We start from the raw sequence: 12,550 nt of genomic DNA on the forward strand, positions 1-12,550 counted from the left end.
GCTTATAAGTTCATATCCCTGAGATTAAATCTGCCACTTTGGAGAATTCACCTTAGCAAGTTACCTAACTCCTCAGATCCTGGCACATGAGAAACAGTCAACAAATAGGAATTCCCCTATTTTTCTTTCTTGCCTCCTTTGCTGAAGCCACCTACTTCATTTCCAGATGATCTTCAGGGCTACTGCCAGACATATTTAGTTGCTGAAACAGGCTAAGTTGAGCACCAGGATAGCTTCCTAAGAAGAAGACCTTAGGAGAAAGCCTATAGACGAGAGCCAGAGGGACATGTGACTGAGAGGACAGGCCACTTCCGCTTTAATAATAATGTTACTTTCAGAAGGCTTGAGAAGTCATCTAAGTCTGCTCACCCCAGCTCGTGAATCTCTTCCACAGCAGCTCTGCCTAGTAGTCATTTGGCTTTGGCTTCAAATCTGAACTTGCACTGCTTTCCATTGATGGAGATAATGTGCATATTGGGGAGAAGGGAGTAAACATTTTCACACCATATACTGACTTCACAGTTTCTTTTACAAATTGGTATATTGGGACCTATAGGCCTGTTGAAGGAGAAAGGACCACAAGCACTCTCAGTGAATCATTTCCAAGGTTAGAGAGTGTTGTTGGTTCCTGCTTGCTTGGGCTTATCCTCCTTCATCCTCTTGTAGGTGTGTATCCTCTATTTGGACGAAATGCTTCCAACCTCGCAGGAGCTGCCTTACGAGTTCATGTGGTTCTTTCCTCTCCTTCTCCACACCCTGGGCCTGCTCCTGAGCTGGATTCTGTGGACTGCAGCAGCCACAGTGAGTCTGAGCAGTTCCCCAGAAGGAATGATGAGATTCCGCTCTCTCCATCACCTGCCCACCAGAAGTCTCCTGCCTCCACCCATGTCCCTTGCAACACCACAAAGGAAGTCAGCCCAGCCGAGGAGAGTGCTGCCACATTGGATGGAACTTTTGCAGTCAGTATCCTGGTAGAAAGAGCAATGCATTTGAGCTTAAAAGGTAGGTATGAGCTTAAAAGGTATGAACTTAAAAAGAGCATGTATCTGACTCCTTAGATTATGGTCCTGGCTTCATAAATCCTGGAGATCATGACAGAATCTGCAACAACATCTTAATCGATAATTATATTTCTCAAGCCTAAAAGTTGAAGCAACATGAAAGCCTTTCTGAACTTAAGTGGACATTGCCAGTTATATATTAATTTCGCATATCATAAGTTCCCCAGTCCAGAAACCTGAGTATCAACTTAGGTACTTCTCTTTTCCTTTATCTACCATCATATCAAGCTTAGGTACTTCTCTTTTCCTTATCCACCATCATATCAATTTCATTAAATTGTTGTATCTCTTAAATTTCTCTCAGGACTCTTTTTCTCCTTTCCCTTGCTACCAACTCAGACCATCTTCATTATGTACCTGGGACCAAGAGTTCTTAACACTGCATCCCTAAACCCCAAAGGACCTAAGAATAAAAAGTCAAGATGGTGAACTTGGATAGGAAAATAATCACATCTGGATTTTATTAACCTCTAACTAAAATTAAACATTTCCTACAGTTGTGATCATAAACACTAGACCCCAGTAATATTAATAGTACCTGTCTGTGAGTTGTCAGCAATAGAAATCACAGGTATTTTCCTATCACACTGTAGTTCTTGCAAGTATCTTTTTATACCTATCATCACTTCAAAATTACAGTAGTTGTAAAACCTATAGTTAGATCTTGTCACATATTAATAAAGCATATATACTAGTAGGTCACTGCTTTTTTAGCATTTTGATAATGCTAATGTAATTTGATTTTTATGTAATCCTGTGTATCTTACATTATGCATTTTAAAAAACACACAGAGCAGCACCTGGATGGCTCAGTCAGTTAAATGTCTGCCTTTGGCTCAGGTCATGATCCTGGGGTCCTTGGATCCAGGCCCACATCGGGCTTTCTTCTGCTCAGTGGGGAGCCTGCTTCTCCCTCTCCATCTGCCTCTCCCCCCCAACTCATGCTCTCTCTCTCACTCTCCCCCCCAAAATAAATAAATAAAATCTTTAAAACACACAGACGTGGGGTGCCTGGGTGGCTCAGTCTGTTAAGCATCCAACTCTTGATTTCAGCTCAGTTCATGATCGCAGGGTCATGAGATTGAAACCCACGTCAAGCTCCACATGGTGTGGAGCCTACTGAAGATTCCTCTACCTCTGCCCCTCTCCCTCCTTTTTGCCCTCTCTAAAGAAAAAAAAGAAAAGGGGACACCTGGGTGGCTCAGTGGGTTAAGGCCTCTGCCTTCGGCTCGGGTCATGGTCCCAGGGTCCTGGGATCGAGCCTCGCATCAAGCCCCGCATCGAGCCCCGCATCGAGCCCCGCATCGGGCTCTCTGCTTGGCGGGGAGCCTGCTTCCTCCTCTCTCCTGTCTCTGCCTGCCTCTGCCTGCTTGTGATCTCTGTCTGTCAAATAAATAAATTTAATTTAATTTAAAAAATTAAAATTAAAAAAAAAAAGAAAAGGGGAAAAACCCACACATACTGATTATACACACACTATTAAGAAGGAACCCTTACCTTACTCTTTATTCAGCCTTGTAATCACTTTTAAAACTTTCTCTTTGCCATCACACTTCTCTTTTCCCTGGCTAATTCCAACTCCTCTATTAAGACTTGATGTTTATCAGTTTCCCTAACATAAAGGCCCCTCTCCCGTTTGCTCTCCCAGCACTTTTTGCCCTCTTTACCATAGTGTATAGTGCTGGACATAAAGTAGTGAACAAAATAGCTAAAAATCGTGCCCATGTGGAACTTACATTCCAGTAGAAATACCCTCAAATATGTATTCCCAGCCAGTAAGTTGTATGTGTGTGACTTTGAGTAAGTTATTGTCTCCCTCTGTCTTGAATTTCTCATCTATAAATGGTTGGAATTAACAATTCTGAGATGTGTGATGGCTGTGTAAGCCAGATAATCAAAGCCCTGTGAGCTCAGGTTTCAACATACATCTTTTCGTTTTGCCTCCGTACTTAGCTCCTATCATCTCTGTGTTGGCCTCTCTCAATCTGTGCTATGTTGGAACAGAAACAAAATTCACGCCATGGTAACTGTTGCTTACCTTTCATTTCATTTCTCTCTGTACACACCACCAACGGGCATTATTCCCATGAGTATAAGCTGCTATAATGACCCCTGAGGTTCTCTTATCCTTCTCATTATCTTTGAAACCTTGAAATGGTTTATCTCAAGACAAAGTCTTCCCCAAGTACAGCCCTTGCTGTACTGTATTAGAGATAATGAGATCCCATATGAGTCACAAAACTGGGAAATAATTTTTTTTTATTGACCCACGAAAGCAGGCTATTTTTGACAACTATAATATATAAAAAGTGAAATTTTTTAAAAGATTTTATTTATTTATTTGACAGACAGAGATCACAAGTAGGTAGAGAGGAAGGGAATCAGGCTCCCTGCTGAGCAGAGAGCCTGATGTGGGACTCCATCCCAGGACCCTGGGATCATGACCTGAGCTAAAGACAGAGGCTTTAACCCACTGAGCCACCCAGGTGCCCAAAACGAATTTTTTAAAAGAGAAAAATCAATAGATGAATGAATTTAAGGAAAGCAAGAAAAAGTTTTATTTTTTGCAAGGATTGTTCTGTTTCATTGTTATTGCATAAAATAGAATTTAAAATAGCAAAGATAGGGTTTACATTCCATTTTAGGGGGAATCCCCATATTGCAAAAGTGCAAATATTCTTGTAACTTTTCCATTAGACAGCAAGTTACTTTTTTTTTTTTTTTTTTTTTTTTTTCTGTTTTTACTTTTATTTGCATTGCATTTACTTTTTGCAGAATTTACTCCCAGGCCATAAGTTTTTCTTTCTTCATTTCTTCTGGATATCGTTTTTTTCTGTGCAACTTCCTCTTCAGTTTATAATCAACCAGCTCTTTTCAGTAAAGATCTTCTCCATGTGGCAGGGAGAGTCATGTGTGGGTTCATCCAGCCACGAGCCCTGTCAGTTCTCTGAGGCATCTTGGGGCCTTTTTTCACTGGATGTGCTCCATGACCAGAGAGTCTACATCTAAGCTCTCTTCTTTCTTCTTCTTCTTCTTTTTTTTTTTTTTTTGTCAGATTTTGTTATTTATTTGAGGCAGAGAGGGAGAGAGCACAAGTAGGGGTAGAGGGAAGGGCAAGGGAGAAGGAGAAGCAGACTCTCTGCTGGCAATGGGGGACTGATGGGGGACTCAATCCCAGGACCCAGGGATTATGATCTGAGCTGAAGGCAGCCACATAATCAACTGAGCCACCCAGGTGCCCTACATCTAAATTCTTAAGTTCAGCAATACTCTGCATTTTGAAGGCTATGCAGTAAAACTTCAGCACTCTTCTTGGGCTACTGACCTTGTGTCCAACCCCACTGTTTAGCCTGGGCACACCTACCAACTCCACCACTGGAGTGAAGGATGGCATGTGTTGCTTCTGCACAGTGACATCCTTCACATACTTGGTGGCTTTTCAGATATACATACCCTTGATGGCGTGGGCAGTTTCACCTGTGTTTTTAAAGTCAGCATGAAGATTTGAACCTCCCAATTCATGTGATTTTGTAGGCTTTTCTGGGCCAAGTATATAGCAAACCATTTTCAGAGCTCTCTTCAGACTTCTTACGGGAAGAACATTTAGTATATTTTTAAAATATGACTTGGCAAAGTAATTCAACAATAATTTATTGAGCATCTCCTTGTACGGAGTTTTATTCTCATTTTTGTGCATTAAATCTCATTTCATCCTTACCACAAGTACAATGATGGTGTGATTAGTTTATAGTACCTGCCCATTTTATAAAGCTCAAAAAGGTAAAGTGACATGAGTTACACAGTTAATAAGCTCTGGAAAGCCAGGATTTGATTCCAGCTATGTCTGGATCTGAAGCCAGTGCTCTTTTCCTGTATACCATTCTGCCTTTCAGGTATGAAATATGGCTGTGTTTGCCAGTTAATCCTGTCTACACTGTGTTTACCCGTCACTCTAGCCCAGGGTGGGTATATATATTGCAAGTCCTGGGCTTGCATTGCAAGTGGTAAATCTCTGCAGGGCCGATGCCAAATATAGAGAGGATGGAGCAAATGACACATGGCTTCTGTCCTCCAAGAGCTGATTACCCCATTGAGAAGGTTAGCAGCCACACGGTTAAGGATATATAAAGCAAAGTGTTCTGAAGTCCCAAAGGGCACTACAATATGTAGTCTTTAGAGAGTTTAGAACAGAGAGATGAGAGATGTCTGAGAAATCAGGAGAATCTTTTAGAATGAGTAGGATTGCAGGAAGGTGGAGATAAAACTCCAGGTGGATATTTCAACTTAAACAAAGGTATTAAAGTGGGAAAGTGTATGTTCTGGGCTTGCTTAGAGAGGGCATCAGGGATCACGATAGCAATTGATCCTCTTTGACTGGTCATTGCAAGAGAGCTGTGAGAATCATGGTAAGAAGATTGCTGAGCTCGACCAAGGGCTCAACTGAGACTAACTGACATGATTTTAGAGTGGCTAAGAATGGCAAAATGGTGATTTCCTCCAGTACTGCGTGGCTTCCTTTGCTTTCCTACCACCACAAACGACAAGCCATTCCCTGGGCCTTTGCTCACACACCTTTCTTAGCCTGGATTCCTTTCTCCCTTTCCCCAGCTACCAAGGTCCAACTGGCATCCTGCCCTTCCCCTCATTTACCCTGTTACAAACATGCTGGCTCCTCTTTGCTTTTTCTGAAATACAAACAGACTCCTGTCTTGGGACCTTTGGATCTGATATTCCTCTGCTTGGAATATTCCTAACATCTTGCATGTCTTTAGTGAAATGACTTTGTCTCACAAGGCCTTCCCTGACCACCCATCTAAGATTTCTAGCTCCTCCCCAACGTTTTCTATCCCTCTTTCCTGCTTTCTTTTTGTCTGTAGCCTTTAATAATGTGTTTTGTTTATTTTCTGCCCTTCCTAGAAGAATATGAGTCCTACAGAAACAGGGATTATTGTTTTATTTATTAACACTAAATTCTTAACACCTAGAACTGTATCTGACACATAATAAGCCGGAAATATTTGTTAAATGAGGAAGTGGATGACCCTGAGGCCTCAGCCCAGTGCTGCCTTCTCCTTAATACCTCCTCTCGTTTCCTACTTTGTCTCTCCTGTAGGAGAGTTGCTTATGGAGAATTTAACAGGGGATAAGTCACAGGGATTAATAGATTATTCAACAAATACTTACCAAGTTCCACTGTATCCAGATACATGGTATAGGACCACAGCCTCTTGCACAAAATTTGTCACCTTTTCTCCATTCTTAGTGCTACCTTGCCTGCTCAAGCCTCAGAAACTTGCACAAATGGGATAGCCCTCTCAATGGTTGCTGCTTCCAGTATTCTCTTCCAATATCTTTTTAATTCTGCTCCTGAGGTTATATTCTGGTCCACAAATAACGATCTCTCTCAACTGAAAATACTTTACTGTTATTGGCTTTGTTTCCCCCACACTCTCAGTGACAGCACACAGAGTTCCTCCCATGTGGCCTCATCAGTCTTTTCAGCCTCATCTTTCACCATATCTTAATTCCACAATTTGCATTTTGCCAAAGCCCTTTTCTCTCTCTTACTAAGCCTTTGATCTGCTCCTTTCTTTTCCTAGAATGCCTTTTTCTCTCCTTTTCAACAAACGTACTCATCTTTTGAGAATGGACTAAGGTGACACCATCACTTTGAAGCCTACTGACTACCTCTCTTAGCACAAAACCTCATTCTAGGTTCCCCAGTCTCCCCCATACCACCACCCCTACTCCCACACAATTTTCCTCCTTCATATCACATATTAGTCTGCATTGAAAATGGCTAGAAAGGTGTCTCTCCACTAGCTGTGTATTCTTGGAACTGTGCTGTTTATTTCTCTGCCACAACACCCTCATCTTCCTGATGCAGGAAATAATGTCCTCTTGTTTGTGAATATGATACTTAATACCTCTAAAATCTCTAATATGAATTATAAATCACAAATCTATAAATCACTTTTTCTTTGGCCTCTTGCTGTTATCCAGGGCTGAACACTTATCAGGGTGGATATCTGACTTTCAGAGGTCTCTGTTGTCTCCCTGATTCCCACCCTCAGTGATAGATCCATATAGTCTTTCCTCCCACGAAGTTTATGTGTCTTTCAGGCCCTTTGTTTGGTCCTGAGAATACAGACCTGCGTGTCATCTCTCTGAAATGTGCCTTCCAAATGATGATATGATAGTAGTAGTTCTGGAATGGGAGTCAGTGGACTGGGTTCTGACCTTAGCTAAGCCATGAACTTGCTTTATGACTGAGCAAACCCATTTCCCTTCTCCACAACTATAAAATGTGATGCTCATACAAGTCATCTCTCAGATTCTCTTTGACTCTTATCATCTGAGAACATGTAGCTGAGGGCAACTCATGCCACACTGTCTGAGTCAGCCATAATTTGCCAAGCTCTTGTGAAAATCATTTTGCATACAAGGTTGCATGCAGAAAATCTCCAAACAGTCCTGAATTAATGAGTTTTGCCCTCAGCAGAGCTTAAATCTGAAGGAGTTTTGAACTTTCTGTGATCCCCATTGTGGTCCTGGTTCTGAAAATAAAAGCTTCTTGAATATTTTTGTTAGAGAAAGTTCTGAAGACCCTTTCTTTATGAGTCACCTTGAGTACTTGTTAGAGTTGTATTCTTACACTAGACATGACAAGTGTCTCCAGCCCTGTCTTACGAATAAGGCACTGAGGAACAAAGAGGTAAAATTATTTAGGTTAATCTAAGTTATACTTAGTAAAAACCAAAATTATCTATGGTATCATCAGTCTTTAGAGGTTCTCTTTTACCTACTCAGGCACAGTTAGGAGCCCCTTTGGGTTCCCAAATCTCCCTTGTGCTTTCTCTTATTTTAATTGTGTGTGTCTGTCTCCAATCAGGAATCAAACCTGACTCCTCTGGGCATGTGTGTGTATCACAGAGAAAAGTGTCAGTTAATGTTCCTTTAATGGAACTGGACTAAGTTTTTGTTAATATGCAAATTTGGGCATCACTTGAGGGAAAAGTTACCATGGATTCATTCCAGGCCAGAGGGGAGCTCTTAACCAAATAGTTAATTAGACCTATTGCAATGGAAAAACCCTGGAAACTCAGGAAACCTGGCTGGGTCTTACAGACACTAGTTAGCCAGATGTGCAGTGAGCAAGCCACTTTACCTCTCTATCACCTGGTTGTCTTACTGTGGCCTAGAGCTGCCTTGCTGAAGTCCCACAAAACATGCACCGCAGAGCTGATCATTGATTGTGTGACTCCTGAGTCTAGGGCGTTTTGCAGTTCTACTTTTTCTTCTCAATTCAGTATTTTCCATCATCCCGCAAGGTATACAGAGATGAGAGGAGTGATCCCTCACTGGGGAATATTTATGAACTGAGCCTTGAAAGGACAGTTTTAGTAGCAGAAAGGACACTAGAAACACTTCAGATACAGAGAATAATAGCTCAAGCAAAGACCTAAAGGTAGGATAAGGCTAGAAATTATACCTTTATAATGGGAGGCTTCTAGCATGTTCTTTCTGACACCCTAAAGTCAGTCATTCCATTGTGTTCTATTTCAGGGAGTCCCTTGACAGAACGGAAAGTATTGATACCCAGTTGTTGTGTATCTTTTGCAACGGCTGATGATCCATCTCCTATCTACACCCACGTGGTTGAAAACACAGATTCCCCCATCTGGAATTTTCAACAGCAGTCAAGGTTTGTATTATATGATATCGCATCAGCCTTCCAGAATCTCCTTTTTGTTCCAGGAGACAAACTCAGATCAAGGGATATAACAAAGGGAACAATATTAAGCAGACCTGGAAAATGCTTTTCTTATCAAGCAGTTATTTAATCCTGGTGCTTATGAATTCACAGTTAGTAGTGGTTTAAAGATCTTACTGCGGTATTTTTTTTTTAACTCTTTTTGAGCTCAGTACAACTCAAAAATTATTCAGTGAAAACCGCTTAGATACCCCACTCTGTTCTAGAGACTGGGAATTAAAGATGATTAAGACAGTCCCTACAATTGTAGTACTCATGGTCTACCTGGAAAAATATACATTAGAATGTGACAAGTGCTGTAAAAGTAGCAAAAAATAATTCTAGTGCCTCAGAAAGATAATTTAGATTAACCTAGAAGTTCAGGGAAAGCTTTTTATTTTAAATAAGATAATTCAGCTGAGTATTGAAGAATGTATACAATTTATTTGGGGGAAGAAGATAATATCAAACTAATTTCAGGAAAGGCTATGGATTGTACTTCCTTGAAAAAGATTTCTGCTGCATTGGAAAGAGCCTAGGCTTTGCTCTTAGAGAGACCTGGCCTCCAATCCCATCTCATTTACTAGCTGCGTGAACAAATGAAATTGTATCTCTGAGCCTCAGATTCCTCATCTGCAAAGTGGGGTTAATTTTTATAGGGTTATTGTGAGGTCCAAATTAGGTGACATTTAGAAAAATGACCTCATGGTACAAAGCAGGTGCTCCACAAATGTTAGATGTCCTTTGGAAGACTCAAAGAATTGGAGGTGGAGCCCTGTCGGTCATGCTGCAGTACAGTTCAGAGGTCAGGGGCTGACATTCAGGCCCAGTGCTTGTCCTCCCTTTTTTTCATTACATCTGTTTCATCGTCACTGAAAGTGTGAGTTCTAGTATAACAATTTACCATTATCTTTATCCTGCATCACCTTTTATAAGGTTTCTCACTTGTCCACCAACACTAGCCATACCACATGGTGTCTGATCTGCTGCTTTCTCACAGTGTTTCCATACCTAGTTGAGCCCAGCAGTTGTTCACACGTCCAGTGTTTTGAAATTTGAGAGGCCAACCTGAGTCAGGAGCTAGAACTACAGTGGCAACTCAGTACTATCTATGGTGAATTAGTGGAAATGATAGAAGTTCTCACCATTATGGCCAGGTACTTGATCTAAAATATCAAATCTGCCTTAAAAGGGAGGAGGCTAGAGGGCTAAGCTTCTAATTGAAGGTGATTTATTCATTCAGAGTGTAACATTTTGAACTTGACAAAGGGACATTGACGGTCTTCTAATTTTATCCCCTCACTTCAAATTTAAGACTATAGACCAGGGAGGTTACATAGTCTGTTGGTAGCAGAGGAAAGAAGAGAAGAAAAATGAGTAAAGGTTCTGTTTACAATTGCTTTATCACAAAATTATTTTATTTGATGCTCCTATTTTCTACCTCATAGGTAGAAAATAACCCATTTAACAGGTAAGAAAGCCAGGGCTCAAAATGTTTGAGTCTCCAAGGTCATTCATGTAACCATAGCAGAGCTGGAATGCAGAGGTGGGTATTCTGAACACCAAGTAGAATTCAGATTTTTGACACAGTACTTATTTCATTTTATCACAGTGCCTCCTGTTGTCTTAAAGTGGGTTCTCTTCAGTTCCTCAGGGTTATCTAGGGAAGGAAATTAAATCTCTTAGTTTTCCTTGGATTTCCTCCTAAAGCAATGGCACCTGGTGTGGAACTTTCCAAATCTTTGTAATTTAAAATGGTATAAGTCATTTTTTAAATAAAATGTGTTAGAGGTGTTTATTGAACTGCATATCAACTTCTTTTCTGATATGAAAATGGATACTTTCTTATTTTGGTGCCTTTCCTCTGTAGAGTGTGGCTTTTAGAATTAAACAAACTAAGCTTTAAGTCCAGCCCTGCCACTTACTGATTCTCATGTGACCTTGAGCAAGTCACTTCACCTCTCTGAGCCCACTTCTATCATCTGTAAAGCAGGGATAATAATGCCAATGTCTAGGCTTCTGTGCAGATTACACATATATGAAATATTAGGCACTGTGCCTGTCCCACAGTAGGCACTCAGTGGATGTTGTTTTTCCCCTCTTCTCCCTTTTTACCATTCTGTTTTCCACATTAAATAAAAAGAATCCCGGCTCTGCTTCAGTAAAACTGTTTCTTACATCTTGAGGAGCTCCCTCTCCACACTCCCTGTCATACTGAGAAAGAGAGTTTGAATGTGGCAGATACCATCAGGTGGGAAAGTACTACATCAGGGGAGCCTGATTCCAAGTCTTGGCAAGTTACTTCTCTCTGAGCTTCCATCCCTCATTTTACCTGTGAAAGTAAAACTATATCCTCGGAGATGACCATGAAGTTGAAATGAAAATGTTAGGAAAGTGCTTTGCAAACTACAAAATGCTCTTCAAATCTAAGTTTCATATGGCAGATGCTTCCTACACCATTAATTTATGGTGGATGTTTTTCTTAATAGGCTATCAAAAGAGCTTCTTTTGGACCCTCAACAAACTCTGGTCTTCAAAGTTTGGCATAAAGGAGGTATGAACTCTATTCTGTGAATATCTGTCTGAAAATAAGCTCACATCCTGTTGACAGTTTCCAATCCTTTCCTTTTTTAACCAAGTGAAACCATAACCATGGCACTTGTGATGCAGGGACGCATGTATGTGTTAGAGGGATTCTCACAGAAGGCCACGTTAGTCTCCCAGGAAATTTAAATCCTTAGAAGTCATGTCATTTTGTTTGACTTTCTGCTTAGTGCAGAAGTCCAAGTACATTTCACCTTTCCAATTATATCTCATCGGTCACAGTGTACACCCTACTATACATAAGTGATTTCAACCCCCTGTATGATGTTGTACCTTCTATTGGCTAATTAACCAAGACCCCAGCATTTTTAAGCTGTACACAAAACTAGAGTCTTGTTTCAAGAGCCTCTAAGAGGTGTTGGTATCATGATCCTTGAACCTAGTTTTATTCAGCTACCATTATTAATAGGCGTAATCCAACATCAAGAGCACAGACTCTAAAGCTACACTCTGGGATTCAGATACCAGTTCTTACCCCATACAAGGTAATATGACCTTGGGTGAATGACTCAATTTCTCTTTGCTTCAGTTTCTTTATTTATAAAATAGGAATAATAGTACCTACCTCAGTGGGAGAATTAAATGAGTGTCTGATACTTGATAAAACCATCTGTTTTTATTGTTCTTATTAGTGAATGACAGTGTGCTGAGAGCTTTACAAACATTTCTAATCCTACAGTGTAAAAACATAATTCATTCATTTTTTTAATTCTTTTTTTAAGATTTTATTTATTTATTTGACAGAGAGAGAGAGAGCAGAAGTAGGTGGGGGGGGGGGGAGCAGGCTCCCCACTGAGCAGAGAGCCTGATATGGGGCTCGATCCCAGGACCCTGAGATCATGACCTGAACCAAAGGCAGAGGCTTTAACCCATTGAGCCACCCAGGTGCCCCTAATTCATTCATTGTTACAAATGTAACAGCTCAGGCCCAAAGAAATTAGAAGGTCATATACTTATTAATCAGTGGAGTCAGGATTTGAACCCAATTCTGACTGGCTATACAGCCTTCACCATTTGTACTTCACCATGCTGGTAACATTGGATGGGGAAAGTGAGTGAATGAGAACATCCAGCTATCTCACAGCTTCTGTAATTAGAAAATTTTGTCTTAGTTAAATCCCTCCTATAAACC

At 40.7% G+C, this 12,550-nt stretch overlaps 1 protein-coding gene across 29 annotated transcripts in view; it reads left to right on the forward strand.

Annotated features, from left to right (window-relative positions):
* Nucleotides 1–12,550, forward strand: part of C2CD3 (C2 domain containing 3 centriole elongation regulator) — a 147,214-nt gene that overhangs the window by 92,481 nt on the left and 42,183 nt on the right. For all 29 annotated transcript variants that reach the window (XR_014316447.1, XR_014316448.1, XR_014316449.1 and 26 more), the window contains 3 exons: nt 667–1,002; nt 8,628–8,766; nt 11,304–11,368. Coding sequence is in view for 23 of the 29 variants with exons in the window: in XM_082749690.1 (XP_082605816.1) it covers nt 667–1,002; nt 8,628–8,766; nt 11,304–11,368 (540 nt within the window). In the remaining 6 variants the exon portion in view is untranslated. The remainder of the gene's footprint in view (nt 1–666; nt 1,003–8,627; nt 8,767–11,303; nt 11,369–12,550) is intronic.

Source organism: Mustela nivalis (genome assembly GCF_964662115.1).
Source record: "Mustela nivalis genome assembly, chromosome: 9".
Classification (NCBI taxonomy): Eukaryota; Metazoa; Chordata; class Mammalia; order Carnivora; family Mustelidae; genus Mustela; species Mustela nivalis.